At 28.3% G+C, this 25,390-nt stretch overlaps 1 protein-coding gene across 2 annotated transcripts; it reads left to right on the forward strand.

Moving 5' to 3' along the window:
- The first annotated feature begins 6,895 nt into the window (after nucleotides 1-6,895).
- Pli (E3 ubiquitin-protein ligase pellino) lies at nucleotides 6,896-24,766 on the forward strand. 2 transcript variants are annotated; one of them, XM_016060562.4, is made up of 9 exons: nucleotides 6,912-7,330; nucleotides 10,697-10,870; nucleotides 11,415-11,544; nucleotides 11,637-11,738; nucleotides 13,467-13,661; nucleotides 13,748-13,933; nucleotides 15,875-15,973; nucleotides 18,092-18,426; nucleotides 22,721-24,766. In XM_016060562.4, the coding sequence occupies exons 1-9, from the start codon at nucleotides 7,311-7,313 to the stop codon at nucleotides 22,845-22,847; spliced, it is 1,368 nt and encodes a 455-aa protein (XP_015916048.1). In that variant the 5' UTR covers nucleotides 6,912-7,310; the 3' UTR covers nucleotides 22,848-24,766. The 2 variants fall into 2 exon arrangements, with proteins under 2 accessions (XP_042903307.1, XP_015916048.1); XM_043047373.3 differs by lacking the exon at nucleotides 13,748-13,933 and having other exon boundaries at nucleotides 6,896-7,330; nucleotides 22,721-24,320.
- The last annotated feature ends 624 nt before the right edge of the window (nucleotides 24,767-25,390 follow it).

The following is a 25,390-nucleotide window of genomic DNA, read 5'->3' on the forward strand; positions in this document are numbered from 1 at the left end:
GACTCTTAAAATGTTTAATTATAAAGGGTGTTTATAAATTCCCGGACCCATTTTGATGTTTAATAACTCATAAAATAATGAAGATATAAACAAACTTATGGCATTTATTGATGGAATAACTCATATATTTTCCTTTTCAGGTTTGAATATCTTTACTTTTGTAAATATCGTCTGCCCATGTAGTTAATTTCAGATAATTTCATTTTCCAGTCTAAATATCTGTACTTTTCTAAATATCGTCTGCTTATTAATTGCATTTTTCTCTCTTTTGTTTTTGGCAACTATTGCAATGTTATGTTTACTTTTGATGCGTTTGTTCTATGTAGTACTTTTCTATGTGATGTTTTATTCGAGCGGATATTGAGGAGAATGCATACACCGCAAGAGAAAGCACAGATTTTATGGTGGTTTATAGAAACGAAATCGATAGTGCATGCACAGAAAAATTGCAGAAGAATTTACCAAAAAGATTCTCTATCCAAAAGCAGCATCTTGCGGTGGAAAAAGAATTTTCTAGAAACTATAAGTATCGCAGATAAGAAACGTTCCGGACCTCCCTGTACAAGTGATTTTGACGTTGAGCGTGTCAGACAGACATTTTTAGACAATCTTAGAAGATCTGTGAGATCAGCCGCAAGAGAATTGGATATGCCAATTTCGACGGTGTACAAAGTTATTAAGAAACAATTAAGACTGCATGCATACAAAGTTCAAATAGTTCAAGGTTTAGAACCGGACGATAGGCCTAGGAGGATGGCGTTTGCAACAGATATGGTAGGAAGGATAGAAGATGATGCTGATTTTCTGAAGAGCATTATGTTCTCCGACGAAGCATCCTTTCATGCTTCTGGCATTGTTAATCGCCATAATGTGCACATAGGGGGATCTGAAAACCCCCATGAATACCGTGAGACACAAAGGGATTCCCTAAAGGTTAATGTGTGGTATGAACTAGTGCACGACTGAGTCATTGGGCCTTTCTTTTTTACAGAAAAGACGGTCTCGTCAGTCGTGTACTTAGACATGTCGGAAAACTTCGTACTTCCACAACTAGAAGAGCTTCAACCACATATCTTTTTGCAACAAGATGGTGCACCACCTCATAGGGGTATCATCGTTCGTAGTTCTTTGAATGACCATTTTCCAGGAAGATGGATTGGGCGAGCAGGTCCAATTCCTTGGCCACCCAGATCACATGATATAACGCCGCTGGACTTTTTTCTTTGGGGATTTATAAAGGACAATTTTACAGGAGAATCGTGCCGAACATTGATGACCTAAAAGCCAGAACTACAACCGCAATAACCTCTGTGGATGCCGACATGCTTGCCGCTACCTGGCGTGAAATTGACTTTCGACTTGATATTCTCCGTGCGACGAAGGGGGCACACATGGAAGTTCATTGACAAGGGTCATGAAACTTTTTGAGTCTATCTAACCATTTATGTTATTAATTTTAATCTATCTTTATTATTTTATGAGTTATTAAACATCCAAATGGGTCCGGGACTGTATAAACACCCTGTATAATTAATTTTGAAAGTAAAAATCGTATTTAGGTTCACATTAATATAGTCTCCCTCTATACTTAAGAATTAACTTAATAAAAATATGGATTTACAGCCAAGTCCATGTCTTTCTTATAACTAAATATTAGATTTAACGTGAAAGCAAACAAATTATGTTTATCAATGCCCTAAATCTGTTTAATTAGAAATTCGTTCTATAAATTTCGTACCGAATGATGTGGTCTGAAGTTCAGCTTCTGATATACTCAAAATCAGATACTTATGAATTATTAAGTGTAACTATAAAGATATTGATTCTTTATCTGTTTTGTTCATCAATAAAAATAACAAATTTGCAGAAAATACTTCGAAAATTGTTTGAAACTTTAAATTTAAGATATTCAAGACTGATTTCTTATTAGTTATTAAATAACATTTACTACAATATTAACAAACATCTATTTTCTGCGCAATTTTATTTATCAGTATAGAACTATTTTAACGTTTTTATCTCTTTCAATTCAACAAAATTTTTAAAATATATTTTTAAAATATATTTTTAAATTTTTAAAATTTTTATAATAATTATTTAAAAGTGCTTCAAAGATTATTTAATTTTATTAAATATTTTTAAAGTTTCGCAAAAATGAAAGACAAATAAAAATGGAACCAGGCAAAAATTTTGAGATTATCGCTTTTTAGAATCGCTCCCTAGTTATCTTAAAGTTGAATCTTGTGAAAACACGCTAATAAGGAATTACAATGAATGTGCTTAGTTTGAAGGCATTGAATTTTACAAAAAACACTTTCAAAAATAAGGCTAGTTTCTTCTAATTGTATCAACAATCAAAATTTGGATAAGTTTGGCAAAATTAACACTTACACAAAGAATTCTAAAGACAGTGATTGACCGATGTCTTTAATTATACTAGCCTGAAGGATAACTTGAAATGGAAAAGAATGTCTTAGCAGAGTTAAAATCTTACATTCTTCTTGATGACTATAAAAAGTACCTCAAAATCTTAATTAGAATTCAAATTTTCGGTCAGGAAAGACTTTCGTCGAGATTTTTACTATTCGATGAGAAAAATCTGTGTGTCTAGTGCGTAGGAAATCTGCTTGCCTGGAGAAGTTCTCTATATATGCCTGTAACTTATATTATAATATATTTGTGCATCTAACAGTATTTGATTTAACCAATATTTATTGGAATTTTGACACATTAGAGTTAGCGGAGAAGGATTAAAGAATAAATAGAAAAGTTAAAATTTATTAAAATCTGTTTGTTCCTTGACAGGAATGCTCCAAAATTTAAATAAAATTCTTTTATTTATATCATGATGTTCGGAAAACTGTTAAGACTATTCAATAAAAAAATTAAGCTAAAAGTAAAGATCTAAAATATCTGAATCAGTATAGATGAATATTTACAATGTGTATGGAATTAATGAGAAAAATGCTCAAACTAAAACCATTCCACAAAATATAAAGAGTTCTTCACCTGTATAGAGTAGTCCTAATTCAACTCGTTGGATCTGAGGCTCATTTTCAAGCAGTAAAATACAGGTGAAGATTCCAATAGAAGTGACTAATAATTCTGAAAGAAAAACAAACTATCCATTACATAATTTGAGATGAAACAAATATAAAAATTTCATTTAAAAAAGTTATTAAGGTGTTATATGAATAACAGTTAAAACCTGACGTAAAGTCTTTACGGAATAAATATTAAATAAAACTCAAATGGCTTCTTAAATAGCCTGTCAATAAAATTGATGGGACTTAAAAATTTATGTCATTATAAGAAAAAATTTCAACTAAACTTAAACACAATTAAAATTAAACAATATTTATTTCGAACTATCCAAGACACTACTTAGAAAAACCAAGATTTAAATATAATGCAAGTTTAACAGTTAAAGAGTTTGATACTTAACTACATATAAAATATTGCAGTATATATATCATAATACTTTACAAAATTACAAACAAACTCCAAATTCGGAACAGGATAAGAATCTGATAGTACTTGAATCTGGGATGTCACAGTTTTATATGGGTGATTCTCGCGAAACATGACAATTCACTGTCCCTTGCTCTAAGATCTAATACTATAATACTAAAAGAACTTTTTTTTTAAAAAAATTAATAAATAGCATTGTTGTTAGCATTTAAAATGACTTTGCACTAGCATTGACTGTTTTGTACACTTAAAAAATTTAATTGTATATCAAAATATCATTTTACTGGCATGTCCCAAACAATATTTCCAATAATAACAACTTCAAAACTTTCCATCCATTTTTCAAAATCTAATTTTTTTATCTTATCCTATGTAAGCATTTCTAGAATATACGCAGAGGGTATTGTTTACTAAAACTTCGTTTAAAATAATTTTTTCTGCCAATAATTTGTTTGTCCCATGAAAATCTATCATTTTCCTGGCTACTTTTATTTAGTGATATTTATAACCAGTTTTATTTAGTGATATTTATAACCAAAACAGAAAGGGCCAGGAATCAATATCTTATGTTAATAGATTGATTAGATACCCTCCTATCTGAACATAAGACATGTTCAGATAGGAGGGTATCTAATATGTTTTTTTCCTCTTTTACGTTGCATGAATAAAGAACCAATTTTCTGGCTCAAAATCTATTTCAAAAAATTTTTCAAGGTGAGTTGGTTTTTATGCTGTCATTTTCCTGGCTTCTTGAAATCATTAATAACAAAAACTACATAGATTTATCTGAGTTATTTTAAGAAATACTGTTGCTTTCTTCAGAATATAAACGTCTTCGGCCAAAATATTAAATTAAGGCAAAGTTATATGCTATAAAAGGGCGAATTTGTCATTATCCTGGCTGTCATTTTCCTGGCTTATGAATGCCAGGACATTGAAGTGTTACCAGAAATTCTTTTTAACTGTCAATACTGTAAAGAGGGAAAGCAAATATTACCCTAATACCAAGTTTATGTATGATTGCTATATTCTTGGATGTAATCAAAGTTATTTATTTATTTAATGATTGATTATTATACACAATTTTATTCTGCACATATCAGCAACAAAATTTTTTTTTGTTTCTTTCTACAGTGGATAAAAAGAATTAATTTAAGCAATTTATGGTTCATCTAACATAAAGGCTTAAATTGAGTTACTTACTATTAACTTAAAGTGACTGTTTTTTAAACTTCTAAGGTAATATGTCATTTCCCTGGCATTCAAGATTTGGTGAAATTCTATTTTATTTTTTTTCTCGAGCAAATGTCAATAAACTACACTGCTGTCTATAAGATATTAATAAGTGTAGCTAAAGAAATATACAAAAAAAATTTTTTGATTATTTTGAAGACCTTAAATTTGAAGAAATATTTTGGTCCGAATTGTCATGTTTCGTGAGAATCACCCATATACCATCGATGGTAGAGTACAAGTAAAGCCCAAGGTTTTACTTACCCAAACGTTTTGAAAACTTATCTTTTAAACCAGATTTTGCTTAACTTTCATTAAAACAATTTTAAAAGTCCGATTTCCTTAAATAGCAAAGAATAAACTGACATAATCTTTTTATTGCAGATTAGTCTTAAATTTAGCAAAAACTATTAAAAATAATCTTTTTAACATTTGTCTTATCCCTCTCACTGAGTAATTTATCAAAATAAATTCAAACACTACGTAGTTTTATGACATACTTTCAAATATATATTTGAGAGTTAAAATAAAGAAAAATCTTTTTAAGGTTTCTTCGATTTAACATTAGATAAGAAGCTTGCCAGAAAATTTAAGAATCAGGAAAGAAAAATTTTAAAAATACTTGGTTAAACAAATTATTTATGAAAAATAAGCATACAATAAATGCACAATTTGCAAAGTAATAATGCATGCTTAAAAATTCACAGCAATAATTCACAACTACAAATAGAGTTTGCGCCTAAAGAATTTTACTAAACAAATATTTTACAGAATATAAAGCAGATAACATACACATCTTTCTGCTATGTCCTTAAAGACAGAATTCAAATCTGGTTACGTTTCTTAATCAAAAAAGTGTTGCTTCTAGTCCCTTCCATACTGTGAAATTCAGTCTTCCGTTCAGCAATAGTCAGGCTACAATTAAATATTAATTGCAATTACTAGGACGTAAACCACTTATATAAGTTATAAGTCTCGACTCAGTTGTTTAGCAACCAAAAAGGTGATCAAACTCTTCCATTGGAATAGAAGTTTATAAAATTTTGCCATTGAGCAAAATTTAAAAGTTTATACTTTGCAGAAAATCTTTTAAAAATTTTCATGGAAGATTTTAATATTATATAACTTTTAATCGAAAAATTAAACAGATCTTAAAATTTAAGAAACCTAACCAATTTTGTAACCAGCATAAGTCGTTCGATATAACGTAATGGTCTCAGAACGTTTCATTTTTTGCTTATTCTTATTGGTCAGAAAATCACTTTGGTTTCTTAAGATTCAGATTTATTTAGTGCTCAAGAGCATAATTCAAAAAATACATATTATCTGTATATTCCTTGTTTCTTCTGTAAATTTCTTGTTATTCTGTTTTGAATAATCCTTTCTTGGTAGTGCCTTGAAATGCTATGCACTTAAACATTTCGTTAAAGCTATATTCTTTTATTATAAAGTAATTTTATATTAAAATAATACGATGCATTTTATAAATATTTAAAATTATTCTTTAACAGTTTTACAATTATTTAACATTATTTACTTTTTAGTAAGATATTTAAAACTTCAAAATATGCTACTAAAGTAATGACAAAAGTGAGACATCTGGGACAAGCATTACGCCTTAGTTCTAAATAATTTAAAAGAAAATTTCATAGCTATTTAAAAAGTTGTGCATGTTGCAATAGTAACAGAACTAAAAGATCGATTTAAGTTCAATCCCAAGCAGAATAAAGAACTAAATCACCGGATACATTAAAGCCTTTGGTCTTTTAATTTTGATTAATTTAAGTTCTCTTGCTAATATATAAGGGGGAAAATGATGATATTTTTTCCAGAGTTCTATAATTATATTTTCTCTAGTTCAGAGTTCTATAAATATGGCAAATACTCATAAATCAATATAAATAATCGAATACATACACAAATTTAACTTTAAAAAAAAGAAAAAAGGATTCGACAGAAAATATCTCGTTATAAATGTTAAGAAATTGAACAATTTGTTAAAAACAAAATTCTTCCAAATAGAACCTAAACATTCTATAAACCCCTAAACCAAGTATAATAAAATTGGATGATGCTTTTTTTCAAGCTTGGGTGTAAAAATTAGTTGGAAATAGTAACCCGGAAGTCTCACAGCGAAGTTCGACTTCAGCGCCATCTGCGCTCAGCTTAACACGGTCATCCATTCAACAGCAGAGCCCCAAATATTTATTTATTTGTGTTTTGAAGATGGGTGGTTATCACTGCAATTTCTTTAGAAATCTTTGCTTATGAATTTTTTGTAACTATTGTGTAATTTTTGAATGATTTTTATTAAAGAGAAATATAATTGTAGTTTTAAAATAATTTAACTAAATGATTTGTAAATATTATTTTTTGCTCCCTATCTTTTACTAAGAGTTACTATAATTTTTAAGTTTAAAAGGTTGAGACATGTAAATAATGCTGTAATGGAATTCTCAGCATTTATTTCTTAATAAAAGGACTGTTGTTAATTGAGCGGAATTGGTATCTTTGATTGTATATCTACGCATGCAATCTTTTGTTAAGTAACTTCTGTTTCTTAAATGAACAAATATTGAATTGAATGAATTCAATGTGATCCGAGGATGCCTGATAACGAAAAACAGTAAGTAGTTTCATATAATTATAATTCGATGTTTTACAGTAATGTTAGAACGGCCCTTTCTAATGGTGATATGTACCTTCGACGTATTACTTCCTGGCCTATGTATGTGAATTACTAAGATTGATATTAAAGTATTATACTATTAACATTAAGAATTTCGACATTTGATATTTAATTAAAGGAATGTTGTAAAAAGAGCGGAATCGTTATCTCCTCTTGTATGCGCATACAATCGTTATTTAAATAATCTCTGTTTTTTAAATGAACAAATATTGAAATGAGGGAATTCTAGTGATCCAATGATGCTTGGAAACTAAAAACAGTTGTTGCTTATAATTGTAGTTTAAAAACAAAGTTAGTACGGTCTATTGCAAGAAAAAAAGTATCTTTTTTCAACCCTACTTAGTGATTAACTCAGAAGATAGGTGCCTTTTATCAATAAAAATCGCTCAGATATGCTCTCTTTTTTATCTATTTTCTTTTGAAGCTAGACTAAAATATATATGTACACAATGTAAACTTGAATCAGGAAATGATCTAAAATGAACTGCAAAAGCAGTTGTGGGTGTTTGTATTTTAAAATTCCATTTCATTTGTTTTCATTTTGAAACATTGCTTTAATAATGCTTACTATGCAACAATTAAAAAAAGAAAACCTCTGGTGATATGTGAAAAAAAATATCTAGTATTTCTACGGAAGCCCACTCAGGGGTCTGTCCAGATATTTTGTGAAAGGTCCTGTTTTTGTAAAATTGGGAAAAAATTACTCGTAATTTGTGAATATAAAATGAAGGTTAAGTCACATTCTTTCAACCAGGGTCCTGCTTTTATGAATTTGTGCAAATGGATGGTGTTTTCTACACTAGGGAATGCTGTAAGCTCCATACTGCCTATACTTCCGGTGTATTTTAAAGCCATTTGGCTCACAACTTGATCATTGTGCTTTGAGATTCTTGCAAACGTGGTATTTTATTACTTTTGTTTACAATGCTAATGATTGTTACACCAACGTAAGATGGTGCACAGCTTGCAACAAGAACAAACAGTAATAAACAAATGGAAAGAGGCCACATCAGGACTGCTAAAAAAGTGAGTTATACAAAGTCTAGCAAACATGTCACCTTTTTTAACAATATGTCTATAAATAACTGAAGCAAATTTTCACTTCAAACTCACCAGAATTACTTAATAACATAAATATCTTACGAAATACAGCAGATTTGAGCTCAGAAATGATCTAATTTACTTCTTTTATTGAAAAAAGAATTATCCGTTGGAAAATATCGCCTTGCAGAATAAGTTGTAGTAAGCAGTTGCAAACTTTCTAACCGGAACTAGAGCAGGTATTGAGCTCGAGATTGTTATTGTTTTTATTTATAATATAAGTTTTATATTAAAAACGCCATCCATAGCGTCCTGTTATTGAAAAAATCTTTTTCAGGGAGTTTTTAAATTGTGAATAGATGTAAGATTATGCTCAACACTGTAAAATTATAATGAAAAAAATTAGATTTTCAAAAATAGTTAGCAATTGCTGCTTCTAAATTAGAGATACAAATATTTAGTATTTATTAACAACATACAAATATTTAGTATTTAGCCTATACTGCTGAACGCAGAATATTAATTTTGGACGAATAATGGAAGAAGCGTCTGCTGAGGACCAAACTTAATTTGTTTACATTCATCATTTTTTCCGCCTGCAGGGTTGCCACAGGCTACTAAAATGCGACTATTTGATACTATTTTCGGCCTATGGCGACTTTTTTTGCCTGAAAAGGCTAAAAAAAGCAACTATTTTCAGGAATAGGCGACTATTGGGAGACTTTTTTACTCTTAGCGAAGTTATTTTTATACTCATACTCATTTTTCGTAGACCTACTGTTACTTTGTGATTGCTGCACAATCGCTGTTATCTTAAACTTTCGTTCTGAACTCTATAGATCAATGAAAAGAAAATATAAATTAAAAAAGTTTCTTCATTGGTTTTTTTCAATTATTATTTTTCATTTTAAGCGATACAATTTCATAGGGGTATTTTTTACTTAATTTTGTTATAAAAAGTTAGTTTTTTTCAAGTTTATTTAATGTAGGTAAATATAATAATTTGATTATTTTTAAACCAATAAATGTTCAGTTGTTTTTATTTATAAAAAAATTAAAATAAAGCTTACCTTTGTTTAATTTGCTTTTATTTTTGAGAAACTGAAAACAAAGTTTTAAAAAAATTTGGCTATAAGTTAAAAAACAAAATTTTTTTTAAAAATTAAATAAAGAGTTTAGTAATGTTTGGACGCTTTTTAATAATTTAACATTAGTACTTAAAGATTTTTCTTTTTTAAATTTTATTAAAATTCTTTCAATACTTGTTTGTCTTATAATCTGTTAGATAGTCAGTGTCATTTTTAAAGAAATAAATCTTTAGTCAATTTTATTTTGAAAAACGAAAATAATAATAAATAAGTAAAAATATTTTTACATTTATTCTTTATTATTTTAATTGAAAAGTTAAGCAATGATATTGATATTATAGTAGAATATGTTTAGAATTAATATTTTCTTTTGTAATAGATTTATTCCTTTTTATTTATTTTTGATTGATTTCCCATAGGTAATTTCTGAACATATGCTAAATCGCGATGTCTAACGGACGATTTATCACGATTTAAAATTTCTGACATCAACCAGTCCTTATCATAGTATTTGACAATTAAGCTACAATTAATTTTAATTATTTGGCTACTATTTTTGATAAATTTTTGCTCCTGTTCAGGCAACTATTTTTATAGTTTTAGGCAACTATTTTTGTTCATTTTTTACTGTGGCAACCCTGCCCCTGGGAAGTGTTTATTCTATTATCAACAATAATGAAAAAGAACAAATTTGTGAAGGATCCGATTAAAAGAAAAATTACTTTGTGAAGGGTATATATTTTATGAAGAGTCCGTTAGCGAACTCAAATTTCTTCTTAACAGACCCTTGCCACTGCAATATAAGGTAGGAAAAAAGGAGACCAATTCAAAAGATCTCATTAAAAGACATGAATAGTTATGAGCTAAGTAAAATAGGACTTAAATAAAATCAACGGAAAAGGAACAATTCAGAATGTTTCTTTAGCCTATGATTAATTAAAATCAGAAATATACCGTCCGTATGCGTGATTAAATATTTTGTCCGTTTTAATTTTAAACTGTTTTTTAAAGGGTCCACATTGGAAGAAAAATTCTATGAAGGGTTTGTTAACAGATTATTAATTGTATTTTTTGTTAATATTGTTTATTTACAATTACTTTTGTCTTTTATTTTTTCTATTAACGAATTTTTTTTAAAGTATTTTGTTTACATGTTTGATTTATCTTTTTTCAGGGCTGAAAATACCAGTCCTAATCAACCAAAGATTCATGGAAGCTCATCTCTAGATAAATCTAGTGGCAGCTCTGGCCCATCAACTCCACATCATGATCCTGATCACAGCCGTAATGATTGTCATCTCTTAAAGCGAGATCCTTTGTTAACTTATGGCGAACTAGTTATTTTAGGGTATGTAATATTTATATTTCCATTTAGATTACAAATTATGCTTTTTTTTTAAAAAAAAATTTTTAATTGAGGAATAGAGATGGAAGTTACTATCTTATATTGATCAACCCTGGCTGTTCCAATTTCTTCCAAAACAGGTATTTTTCACAATGCCTGTTACATAGATGGTTGAGTCATTCATTAGATGACTGAGCGATGATGAAAAACATCGGAAGCAGATAGTGAACTGATAGATAGAATCACGTCAGGGGATTAAAATAGCCTTGACATTAAATAAAAGTCACAAAATTAGCTAATCGAAATTTTTTGCTATCAAATGAAAAAGTTTTCATTTTATAAATTCTTCACAAGGAAACACTGTATTTAATTTTTTTGTAAATATATGTTCCCAACAATTTATTTACAAATTATAGTTTATTTTACACTTTTTGTTGGTTTTACAGGAATTTTAAAATTATTGAATTTTTTGAATAATATGTGTATATATCTACATTTTTACTTTTCTGTAATAAATATTACATGCGTGGAATGATGTTTTTGATAGGTATAATGGCACGCTGCCTCAAGGGGAGAAAGGAAGGCGACGAAGCAAATTTGTTCTTTGTAAACGTCCAGTTTCTAACGGAGTTAAGAAATCGCAACATTATGTTGTCAAAACTCCTCAATCATCAAAGGTATTTTATCATTTATTTCTTAGATACTTATTTTAAAATGCTTAAGTTTGAATTTTAAATTTTTAAATCTTTTTATAATGTATTGTTCTTAGGCAATTTTAGACAGCAAACAACATTCTATATCGTACACACTAAGTCGAAATCAAGCTGTTATTGTTGAATATATGCCAGATGATGAAACAGATATGTTTCAGGTAACATATTTCATTTATAATGTCTAACTTCTAATAGATAATACCAGAACAAGGTGACATATAAATACTTATAAGTAAAGAGAAGAGTAGCGCATGTAGAGTATAAGTATAAAGTATAATAATAAAGTAATAGTATAAAGTAAGGATTAATAGGTTCTAACCTCAGTTACATCCATTAATCTCTCTAACATGAACCACTAATTGCTTACTACCATGAGCATAGGGAACTGTAAAATCTTATTGATTTTGTTTGTACTAGGCTTGACTAGTTTATTGACATTGATAGCAATTTAGAAATTATAATTATGTTACATATATCTATGTATACATATATCTATAATTATGTTACACACACATATATATTGTATTAGATTACTTTTCTAATCCTGAAAATTTTATGAAAATTAGAGGGTCAACTAATAGAGTGGGACATCATCATCGGATGTTGATTGCGAGATATTGATGTGTTATAAAGAATGAGATACAAATTAACAAAAATCTCTCTGAATTTATCTCTTTTAAAAGGGATATACAGTATTTTGCTTTCATTAGCATGTTTGCTGCTGACCTCACACCAGCACGTCACTATCATGTACTGGTGTGAGGGCAGCAGCAGCAGCAGATGTGTTACAGTCAAAATTTGCCATTACGAGTTTATTTATTGTTATTTCAGTCATTGGCAAGATTGTTACAATTCCAAAACAAAATATTTTATATGCTCTTTGGTGAATATTTTAACCTTTTTTTTTAATCTACAACAGTGCAATTTTACCAATACCTTCAATCCATTTGGAAGATGTTTGCTGTTTTAATTTTAGTAATATCGAAGATTTTGTTTTTATAATTTCTGTTAACTTGTCATATAATTTTAACACTAATAGGCAAAATTTAGTCCTTCACTCTTTTATTTTTTTCAAATTGTCAGTCTCATAGCAAAGTTCATATTAACAACATTTACATAATAGGTGTCACAATTTACAGTTAATACTCACATGATTTACATCTCATTACTTCAAGTGTTTTTCAAATAATATTTTTCTATTCAAATCGACCTGATTTATAATTTCGAGTTTCATAGTTGTCCTGATATGTACCTAATAAAAATATTCTTTCCTTATTTGTCCTGATTTTTTGCATTTTGATCTGATAATACTGATTTTTTTTTTGTTTATTTAGAACATACTTTTTCAATGAACATGCAATTTTAAAAGATCATTTGAATTTAAAATTTTATTCACTAAAAAAGAAATAAGAAAAACTAAACTGATGAATGTTCAAAACTTGTTTCAAATGAAAGGGAGTTATAGAGAATAAAGGAACACCTTTATCATTTCCTTTTCTTCAGAAGATCAAATTATTGTTAAATCAGTGTTGGAACAAAACAAAAAAATCTACCCCACCCTTTTTCAGAATCATTTTCTTATTTTGTCCAGTTGGCAGGCAATTGTATCTTTCTCTATGAATGGTTTCCACACAGAGTGGACTCCACTTTTCTTGACATCCCAAGGTTCCTACAAGTAGCCTATGATTGGCTCATCTTGAATCAGGGTCTTCCAATTATCTGCCATCTTGTGGGCTGCGACTCCATTTAATTGGGTCGCACAAGTGTCACCGTTGTATTTTAAAATATGCATTGTAAAGGGACTAGTAATTTCTTTCATATGTTTGTTGACTACAAAAGATAAAGAAGTATTTCTAATTAATCTAACTAAAAAAATTGTATCTAAGATTGGAAGATCTTCTGAGAGCCCTATTGACTTCGTTGTGATGGACACTGTACCTGGTGATAAAACAGGAGAAGGGAAAGTAAGCCAAAGTACAATTTCCCGGTTTGCTTGCCGAATCCTTATCCACAGGAGTCCAACATATACAGCTCGTGTATATGCTGCTGGATTTGATTCATCTAGAAATATTTTTCTGGGAGTAAGTATAGAATTAATAGCATTAGTAATTTTTTTCTTAGTTAGTGAGTTTTAGTAATGTGAAATTTTCAATTGCCATGTATTTAGGAAAAAGCCACAAAATGGCAACAAAATGGTGAAATAGATGGTTTAACAACAAATGGTATCCTTATTATGCATCCTAGAGGCACATTTTGCGGTGGCTCAGAGCCTGGCATATGGAGAGAAGTGTCCGTAGGTGGTGGTGTCTATGCACTTCGGGAAAGCAGATCAGCTCCACAAAAGGGCATGAAGGTATAAACTATTTCAATTGCAAACAGGGTGTGAATTGGATCTCATTAATTTATCTTAACCTGAAAACTTGAATTTAATCTAATGATTAAAATAATAATAATAATTTTTCTAAGATTTAATTTTCTAAAGGCTAGATTGAAACCACCAAAAACTTATGTTTATTTATTTTTCAAGAAGAAATGTAATGTGTCCCTATTTTTTAGCTGAAAAGTAACTTGAATTTTCCTTTAAGTAACCAGTGAAGTTTGCCGAACAAAATAATATAGTATTAAGACATCAAGACTTTACAAACCGTGTAGTTCATTTGATAACTACTGGAAAATCGACCAAAATTGGCATTATCATGGGAAAAAAATATAAAGTCTATACTAATTACGTAATTTTCAGGCATAAAGCAGGTGAGAAAGCAGTTTGCTCCAGTACAAGCAAATCTGAGTTGAATAAAAGTTTTTAGTAGTTTGCCCGCGTAATATAGTGCTAAAGGGAACTCAAGGGCAGGGTAGAATTTTAGCTTTTAAAGAAATAGGCTGATATGGCTCTCAAATTCCAAGTAAAATAGGAAGGTCCAAGGATGCAATAAATAGTCGCCTCAGAAATTTTGAAACCTCTGGCAGTAAACAGCGTATTGGAAGGTAAAAAAAAAAAAAAATCATCAAGGCAAGAAAGACAAATCTGGAGGCTTTGCTTGTCATGATAGATGTCTTCTGTTCAAATTAAAAAGGAAATGTAGTTACCATGCAGCAGCTGCATGGTTAGAAATTATTTAATAAATATTTCAATTAAATTTGAACATTCAATTTGAAAATATTAAAGGAAAATCTCCGCTTACTAAATTGCACAAAGACACTCATTTAGCATTTGCAAAGAAACATTTTAAGAAAGGTACGAATTGGAGTGTCTTTTCTGACGAAAAGAAGTTTAATTTGGATAGACCAGGTAATTGTCGCTACTTTTTGCGCGAGTTAAGAAATGAACCACACTTATTTTCTGAACGTCAATTTGGTGGGGGTAAATTATGATTTGGACCGCTTTTGCATCAGACGGTACAACTCCAATTATATTTATACAAACTAAAATTAATTCAGTTATGTATCATTATATATTGGGAAATATTTTTAATTGCGTGTTGCTCCTTTACTAACATCTGGAGACTGGACATTCCAACAGGATAATGCAGCAGTCTATACTTGGTGTTCAACTAAATCCTTGATGAATGCAAATGAAGTTATATCCCTTAAGTGGCCATCTCGTTTCCTGGATCTGAATGTAGTATCTGCACAATTCCAGTACATGAGGCAAAAGCTGACAATTCAAATGCAGAGTTCGAATTTCTCGTTTCTTAATAAATACATTGGTATTTTAAAAACCACGTGTAAATCAGTAGCAATGTCATAAAATAGATCTGTAAATTGGAATTGTTAAACGGAATCAAAAAATTCTGTAAATTGACCTTTTTTTACAATAAAGAACTTTTTAGCAGCCTTTTTTTTTTTATTGGGCCAAATATTTTCCAAGGGCTTCCTGAATTTCCCCTGAATCTTGTTCGTGTGATCGGACATATTCTGTGCTAATGATGAAGCTATTCTTGAAGAAACGAACTATAACTATTAATTAGATTTTCATTTTGGAACATTTTTTTTTTAGTGTTAATGCTGAAAGCATTCTGGTAGTTAGTATAAAGAATTTTACTAAGGTTTATCTTAGCGGTTTTATCTGTAAATAATTATTCTTATCTTATCTGTTTCTTCTTTTTTTCATTTTATATTATTTCCTCAAAAATCCTATAGATATGGTCATTTCTTCCACTAATACATTGATGCCCTTTTCTATAACATTTTTCTTTTTACCTTTAGTCACATTTCAATCTATTCTGTTCTAAAATTAATAATAGTAGCATTTAGCCTGACTAACTTTTAATTGTTTTTATTAAAATTACTTTAGATAGATGATGATACAAATATTCTTCAAGATGGAACTTTAATTGATCTTTGTGGGGCAACTTTGTTGTGGAGATCTGCTGAAGGGCTTACCAAATCCCCTGTAAGTGCAACTTGCTATTAGCTATTAATTCCTTTTTAACTTTTGTGTACTGTGGTTTTTGTTAACAATGGATATTTTTGCAAAATAAACAAAAGAAAAGAAATAAAAGTTTAAAAGATTTCAATATTTATTTTTTATAAGTATGTATAAATTATTAAAATCTCCATTTGCAATGAATGTTTGATTTTTAAATTATGTTAAACCTAGACATTAATAATAATAAAAAGAGAATTTTTTTAAAAATGTATTTAGGACATAGGCTGAATAAATTTAATACAAAATCTAGTTCCATAATTGCAACGAACTGAGAAATAAACTCTGTATTTGTGATAATAAGTAAAAAAATATTATTAATGTCATAGTTTGCAATCTAGCATAAACATTGTATCATCAATGATATGAAATCATAATTGAAAGACTTAGTTGAAAAAAGTTTTAAAGATGAACTTTTCAGAAATTGATATTTCTTGGAAAAATCCTTTTTTAATTGTATATAACTATTCAGCATTAAATTTTTTGCCAAGTCGTTTAATTTCGGAGATCTCTGTAGATAAAGGTTCTTTTTGACAGTCTTAAAGTTTATCTGCATAGTAAGAACATTTCAAGTACATCTGGCAAAAAGAAAGAAAAAATCTACTTCAACCTCCCAAAGCCTTACTTTTTGCTTTGTATTAAAATTCTGAACACTACAACACCTTTAGTTTAAATGATTTGTGGGGATTTCTTAGGAAATTGTAAGCTTGGGGATAAGAAATAAAGACAAGAGAAGACGTAATCTTTATTTTCTCTCAAACATAGCAATACATAAACATTAGGACTGGGCGATATAAGACAATGTTAGACATTGCGACATAACATACGTTAATATTTTTTTTCAATCAAAGCTACACAATCAGAAATCTTTAATCAATCAACAAAAAAAAATTAATAAAAGAAATGAACTAAAACAAAAGAAAATGTCAATTCTAAAAAAATGCTTTTATAACATTAATAGCATTGCTTAACTTTTTAATTATAATAATAAAAATGGATTGACTTAAGACCGATGATTTAAAGTAAAATTAAGCGCAGGCTTTGTTTTAATAATTTTTAAAATTGAAAATGACTTAAGATTTATTGGTTTGAAAACAATAATAAAATTCTAAGACAATATTTTACTTACAGGTATTAAAAAAAAAAAGAAAAAACGAATGTTTTCTTTCTCTATGCAATCAAAGTTTAGTTTCTGGACGATTGTAAGGCTATTATCATTTGTTATTAAATTATGACTTATGAAACAAAATAAAATTTGTGAACCAAACCTCCTGAAAGTTTAAAATTTTATTGCTAGTCGCATGAAATAAACATCCCTAAAATTACAAAATAATCCTTTAAGTATTTCTTGAAAAATTTAAAAAGTGTCAAAAACTTAGTGCCTCTTCCATCAATGTAGGGTAGTTTATATATATGTAACATAAAAAGCTTCTATTAATCTTTTTATGTTATCCTAATTAATTATTCTAATCGAAATACTTTCTCACACTTTTAAAAGCCACATCCTGTCCTTAAATCTATTTTTGGCACAAGTATGCATTTAATTAAAAGCAGGACATTTTTCCCTTTGCTCTGTGTGGGAAATGCTCGATCTATTTCATAAACCAATAGCAACTACTAAGATTTCCCTAAATTAAGACATTTTACGGATTTTACTTTGCAAGATTTTCCCTAACATATAACCGAGGAGCGCAACTTTTCGTGTTCACTTTTACACTTTCTCATGACTGCTCTGTCTAATAATTAATAAATAAATTTTGTACCCTCCTTCCCGGCCTAAGACCTGTTTTAATCCTTCCACTCGGCAACGACGTTATATATATATACACACACTACCCTATATACATCTATAAAGAACTTTCTGCAATAGGAAGGAAAATTTCTTTTTAGTGTGCATATCCTTATTAAGATTTTATTTTTAAAAAGTGCGTAAAAATATTTTTTAAGTTTCCTAAAGGTGCTTATTTTTTGTTGAAAAATTTGGCTATGCACCCTGTGATTAGCCAGTGCTGATTTTATATTTTTTGATTCCCTACTTAGTAATATTTGTGACTAAACATATTGTATGCTTTATTTGTTTTACAGACAAAACACTTATTGGAGGAAAAAGTCGATGAACTTAATGCTGGGCGTCCACAATGTCCTGTTGGTTTGAATACTCTTGTCATTCCACGAAAATCAACTTTAACATCCAGTGATAAACAGCCGTATGTTTATCTTATATGTGGGCACGTTCAAGGTTTGCATGATTGGCGTCAAGATAAAGATTCTCCTAATTCTCGTCAATGCCCGATGTGCCTGCTTATTGGTCCTGTGGTAAAACTAACTATGGGAATAGAGCCATCATTTTATGTTGATTGTGGGCCACCAAACTTTGCCTTTAATCCATGCGGCCATATGGCGACTGAAAAAACTGTTAAGTGAGTTATAAAATTTCATGGAAACTCTCAGTTCATATTCCGTATTTGTGCGATTCGCACATCGCAATTTGTATTTACATAATTAAAAAATCACCATTGTGATCTGCATTAGTCCGATCCCTCATCACGATCTGGATATGAGTAGTTTAAAAACAGGGGGAAATATCAATACCTTCACAAAATATCTTTTCATAAAAACGGACCCTTCACAAAATATTTTAACTTAAAAACGGACCCTTCACAAAATATTTTAACTTAAAAACGGACCCTTCACAAAATATTTTATTTTAAAAACGGACCCTTCACAAAATAATTTATCTTTTAATCGGACCCTTCACAAATTTGTTTATCTTCATTATTGTTTTATTAATCAAATAAACCCTTCCCAGGAAGGGGGTGGGGAGAAAGACAGATGCAAACGAACTAAATTTTGTCTTCCGCAGACGCTTCTTCCTTTATTCGTCCGAAATGAATATTCTGCGTTTAGCAGTATTAGGCTAAATACCAAATATTTGTATGTTGCATCTCTAATTTAGTAGCTGCAATTGCTGCTTATTTTTTAAAACTTGATTTTTTTAAATATAATTTTAAAGTGTTGAGCATAATCTTGTATGTCTTTACAATTTAAAAACTCCTTGAAAAAATTTTTTTTTTGCAATAACGGACCCTATTTGCACAAATTCACAAAAGCGGACCCTGGTTGAAAGAATGTGATTTAACGTTTATTTTATATTCACAAATTATGAGTAATTTTTTCACAATTTTACAAAAACGGACCTTTCACTAAATGTCTGGACAGATCCCTGAAAAAATTTATACATCGCAATTTGTATTAGTGTAATTTAAAAATTAGTCATCATAATCCGTTTAAGTGTGATTTAGAGCTTGCACAGTGTGATCCGTATATGTGCGATTTAAAATCTTAACATCACTATTTGTATTTAGATGATTTAAAAATCACATATCTTGATCCACATTCATGCGAGATAAAAAAAAAATCCTAGGACTTGGTCAATATTTGTGAGATCTAAATTTTACTACTTGTGAACCACATTTGTGCCATTTTAAAAATTATGCATCGTAATCTGTATTAGTGCATTTTAAAAATCATAGTGCTACTTGTGGCATCTAAAAAACACACATCGCGATTTGTATCCATGTGACTTTAAAGTCACACGGCCTAATCCATATACGTGCGATTTTAAGAAAATCTCAAATCATGATTTGTATTGACATGATATAAAAATCACAGATTGATATTTTCAATCACAATATTTATAAATGTCACGACGTGATTTATACCCATGCGATTTTAAAATCAGATATCGCACTTTGTATTTGCGCAAATTAAAATATCGCATATTGTGATGTGATTTAAAAATACTTGTGATTTGTATTCATGTAATTATAAAATTGCACATCGCGATTATTTACATAAATAATTTATTATATTCAGAATGTGAACGTAAAATATTTAAAACAATAAAATTTTTGTTAGACTAATTTTTGACAGTGCTGGTTTTGTTTTTAAAACTTTTTAAGTAAATACAAATTTTTTCTATTTGAGATTAGAAATTTATTTTTTAAAATTTGTATTTTATTTTGATTTTATTTGATATAATCAAAATAAGACTTAAAATATTTTTATTTAACATTATTTTCCTATTTATTCTCTATTTGATATAAGCGTCACTCTTTTATGGTACATATTTTTAAAAATTTCGTATTTATATCAAATATTTAGAAATTTTTTATAACATAAACAAAGTGTTTAAAAAGAAAGAACTCAAAATAAAGATAAGTTGGTTTAAAGTTTTTGTGTTTAGTTGTAAGAGAGAGTGTTCTTGTTCTTAATACAATATAGTTTAATTATCATATAGTTGATATATTTTATTTTATACATAATTTATATTAAAATTATATTTGTTGTATTGAAATAAAAAATTAACTAAACCAAAATTCTTTGAACCTGATAAATATTAAAAATTTTAGTAATACCTAATTTTCAAAATGATTTCAGTTTCAAGAATTAATATTTTATTTTAATGTTAGAAAAAAAAATTTATTTCCACTTTTTAAATATATTTATAGTAATTTGATAGTACATGGAATGATGTTGATGCTTTTGTTTCTTTGAAATTAAATCAACATAGGCCTTAGAATTAACCTTTTGAAAATAGCATATTTGACTTTTGTTAGATAAAAAAAATTAGCTTTGTAAATGTTCTTAAAAGATATTATAAAATTGTATTAAATCTATGTTTTAATTTTTATGTTTGTTACTGTTAATTGCTGAGTTATTATTTTTTTTTCCAGTTTAATGGTTCAGTCTTTTTTTATTGCTTTTGTTTAAATTGGCTTATTAAAATAAAGTGCAGATAAGACAAAATAGTTTTTGGGAAAGAAGTTCGCTCATTTTGATCTCTCTCTTTTTTCGATTGTAATGCCTAATAATGTATTAACCAGTGTAAATCATGGAAAGTGTTTGGTAGATGGCAAGGGTTTAAAAACTCGTAGATTTAGCGGATACCTTGCAGTAATCTGTTATTGAGATTGAAGTTAAATAATTCTAACGTCTATTTCAATTACTTGTTATAAAAGTTTCACATTTTAGTTGAGCTGCCATGTTCCAATCCTCATTAAGTCCCCATCACAGTCATTTTTTCTTTAAAAAAAACAAAACAGAAATTCAGAAAGAAAAATTCAAAAAATGATGAAGTCACATTTTAAATAAAATTAACCACACCTGATATTTATGTAAACACAATGTATTTTCTTGAAACTTTCTAAACTATAATAAATCTGGTGTGAAAAATCTCATAGCTTCCATATATTCATTTTTGTTCAAAATCTGTTACTTGCAACTTAGTTTTTAAAATGTCCTATATTTTTCGTGCCTTTTCTGTTAGGACTATTTAGTTTTGGGTGTAAAGGAACAGTTATAGAAATATTACACATTTTAAATATAGATGCTATCCCAATAATGAGTTAAAATAACTATAAAAAGATGAACAATAAATGGTAGGGAATGTAATCATATCAGAGAGGAAATGTAGTTAAAATAAAGTATGAAACTATTTACATTTATTGGTGTTAATCAAAGAATAACTTTTATCATGTGCCTTATTTTTGTACAAATAACACTCAGGAGATTCTCCCAACTTTTAGTGGAATTTCTACTTTCTAAACATAAGGAAAGGGAAAATATTGAAAGAAAATATTATGTTAATTGTCTTTTTTGTTTAATGTTTCATCATTATTTTGTTTTACTTTTATTATTTTCTTCTTTTTGCTCATGATTTATTTATAAAGCTCAATACTTTCTTGAGCCGTCAATGTACATAATAATTTAAAAAAGAATCAAATAAATGTTAAATAGTTAAAAGTTTTCTTTTTGTTCAAAATAGTTTTACATTCTTTTTTATTTTTTATATCTTGATTTAAGCTGATTGGTATTTTACAGGCTTTTTTCTTTTCCCTTTCTTATGTCTGAAATAAGTTTCCATCAGTGTGAAGAAAAAGCACCAAACATAAAAATAGTGTTCTTCTGAATAATTATCCTTTTTTTTAATTAATTTAGATTTTTGACCATCAAAATATGGGGGAGGGGGTGCTGCAATCTGAAAAATATAGTATTAATCGTTATATCTGAAGAGCTGTCAAAAGTTTAGGTGCTTTAATGTTAATTTTACTTACTGCATATCGAGAAGTTTTTAAAAAAAATCTAACTTTTTGCTCATAATTGTAAAATTCATTTATCCAGAGATAATTCCATGTTAAAGATAATTTTTAATTATTTTATTAAAAAAGAGTAAAATTTTTTAATTTTGCATCATTTTAAACTGTAATTTTAAATAGCAAAATTTGAATGCATTTTGTTGGAATTTAGTTCTTGATAAATAAAACTTTAAAAATATGGCTTTTTTCACATCATATGACTTAAACTATTCAACCAATTTTGTATTTTGTCATTTGAAATTATAGTTTAAAATAATGTAAAAATTAGTATACCTTGCAATTAAAATATTTTTTTTTACCCTCTTTAAAAGTCCAATAATAAACTATTGAATTATTTTTTGATAAGTTAGATTTATAATTGTGAGTAAAAATGTTTTAATTTGCTTAGAAAATTCCCAAAATCAGCAGAATATATAAAAAGCAAAATTAGCATTGAGGGACCCAAACTTTTAACCACTCTCTTGACCTCACTGTTGGGACCATATTTTTTAAATTGCAGCTATCTCCTATAATCTGGTAATCAAAAGTCAGATTATAGTTGTTTAATATTTTTTAGGTATTGGGCATCAGTTCCCATTCCGCATGGTACCAATGGATTTCACGCTGCTTGTCCTTTCTGTGCAACCCCTCTCTCGGGAAGTCCTGGTTATGCGAGACTTATATTTCAAGACCATGTTGATTGAAGTAAATTTCCCAAGCAAATGATTGCATTTTATTTCTGTGATGCTCTCTGCCAGAAAAAAGCAAGAGGAACTAATAAATGTACCTGACTAAGGTGACCATAAAGAATTTCAAGCTAAGTGGACTTAATCCATGCTACAGGACCACTTAAAGAAAAATTTTATTTTGTATTAAATGAACAGTTGTACACTTGCATCATGCCAGTAACAATCATCGTCATTGAGCTCATTACTTTATTATGAGAGCCAATATTTATGTGAAGCTTTATGTAATTGCTTTTGAATATAAATTGCAAGATGATTTGCTCTTATTATTTTCAAAATACTTGCAAATTTTTGAATGATGTGCAGTCATCTTTGAAGTTCCTTTATTTTTAGATTTATAAATATGTATGATATATTTATATAAATATTAAGGCAATGTATCTTTTCATGCATTCCTGTGTTTGTGTGAATTGCTTTTATTTTGCTTATTCTTCCAAATCTATTTGTAAATGTTTGTGTGAATTATTTTGGCAATGAATTTTACCGTAGGATTGTAGTCAAGTTTTAATCATTATTGTGTAAAATTTTCTAAAGAGATGCAATGTTTTTTTAGTTTTATTTTAAAATTTGTTAACAATGCATTCTTTTATTAGATTGTAGATATTTATTGTAATATATTATTTTAACCATTATTATTTATGCAAAGCTTCTATTTATTTTTAGTGACCAAAATTTTAACATTTATTAATTTTCTTACTAAATTTGTTTACAGATTAACTTTATTTGTATAAAACTATACATATATACACATACCAGTGTTTTTTTTTCCAACCTGTATTGTCTTATGATATGGTAATTTTTTTACGAAACACTTCAAGTTTTATTTTTTAAACACAAGTTAATCAAATAAGCAGAAATACTCCAACTTCAGTGCATTGAAAGTTAAAATGCAAAAGATTTAAAATATGTCTGTCCTTTCAACCCTGGCTTTAATCCCTAGCAGAGTGCAACAGTATTTTTCAGCTTACAGAGTATGTGTATTATACAGGAAAATTCTTTATGACAATAAACCAAATATGTACTTGTTTTCATTCTAATAATGAAACGGTAGCATGGAATTAATAGACCTCCAAAAATTTACTTCAGATCTATTCAGAGACCAACTATTTGAGATGGTTAAGAATTATTCTTTTCAGTGTTAATGAACTAAAGCAGATTTTTTTGAAAATTTATTAGAACTTAAACATTTGTCTATTTGAACTTACATATCTGTTACTTTTGTTTTACTTAATTATAAATTACTTATGTTTTGTGATCAACAAAGTTTTCTAAATTCTAATTTATTAAAGTAAAAATACGTAACCCTTCTTGCTACCACGAGGAAAAATATTTTCTGAAGCTGCAGAAAATTTGTAGTAGTTGAAGTCTATTTCTAGCTAATAAGTTGATATTTGAAGAAAAAGAGAAATTTTAATCTTTATCTACTTCTAATTTTTGTATTTATGTTTACTTGCATCAGTGTTAAAAATTGCTACATTATGTAATTGTTAACAAAATATTGTCATAATTTTAAATTTAAAATAAAAATCCTGAGAAATTTTAGTATTTGTTGAACTCTTGACCTGACAAATCTGCCTTAACTTGACGTTATTCGTATAACATGCTATACAAGTTGCTTATTGTAGTTTGTTTGATAACTTTGACACAGTATCAAGTTATGAGCCACTGCTTGGAAAACATACATATATACTAATTGTTTGTAAATTAATTTGATCACTTAACATGTTTCTAAAGGACAGAAATGTAAACTCAATCATGCTGAATATGGATGTAACCTGTTGTTGCTGAAGTTTTTCATCCATGATCCATGCATATATTAAAATATGTTAAACCTTTAAATTTAGTTTTAGTCAATGGACAAAAGTTATTTTTTACAAGCACTTTATTCAATATCTATTTTTAATAATTCAGTGGAAAAACAATATTTTTGAAAAAATTATGTTAAAATGTTCATATTTTAAATAGTGACTCCTCTCCGTAATGATAGTAAGCATTATACTTAATTTGTCTTATTTAAAATGTTACTATTTTGTAGTTTAGATTTTTGTGGAATGTGTATATTAGTCTTTCAAGGAAAAGATGTCAATGTATATAGTATGTTAAGAGATATTTTTTTGTTGCAATTATAAAATGGTGAGCTGCATCAAAACTTATAATTTTTATAAAATTACATCTTTCTTCAAAATTTCCTTTCGTGTCATTTATAAAAAAGAATGCTTGTTTATTTGAAGAAAAACATTTTAAGTTGAAATGAATTGTAGAAGTGAATTTTTAGTTTACTATGCATCATTTGTTATTAAGCATATTAATCAGTATTTTAGTCAGTATGTATATTTCAATTTTTTTCTACTCCTATCAATATTTATTCTTTGCAAAATGAACTTGTAATGCCAATCACTATAGAGCTTTAGGTATATTGAGATTTTTTTATATACTAGTTTTTATTATTGGTGTTTTCAATACTTTTATTGTGGAACTAAATTATACATATTTTTCGTTTA

Source organism: Parasteatoda tepidariorum, chromosome 12 (assembly GCF_982258835.1).
Source record: "Parasteatoda tepidariorum strain Cologne lab strain chromosome 12, Ptep-v5.0, whole genome shotgun sequence".
Classification (NCBI taxonomy): domain Eukaryota; kingdom Metazoa; phylum Arthropoda; class Arachnida; order Araneae; family Theridiidae; genus Parasteatoda; species Parasteatoda tepidariorum.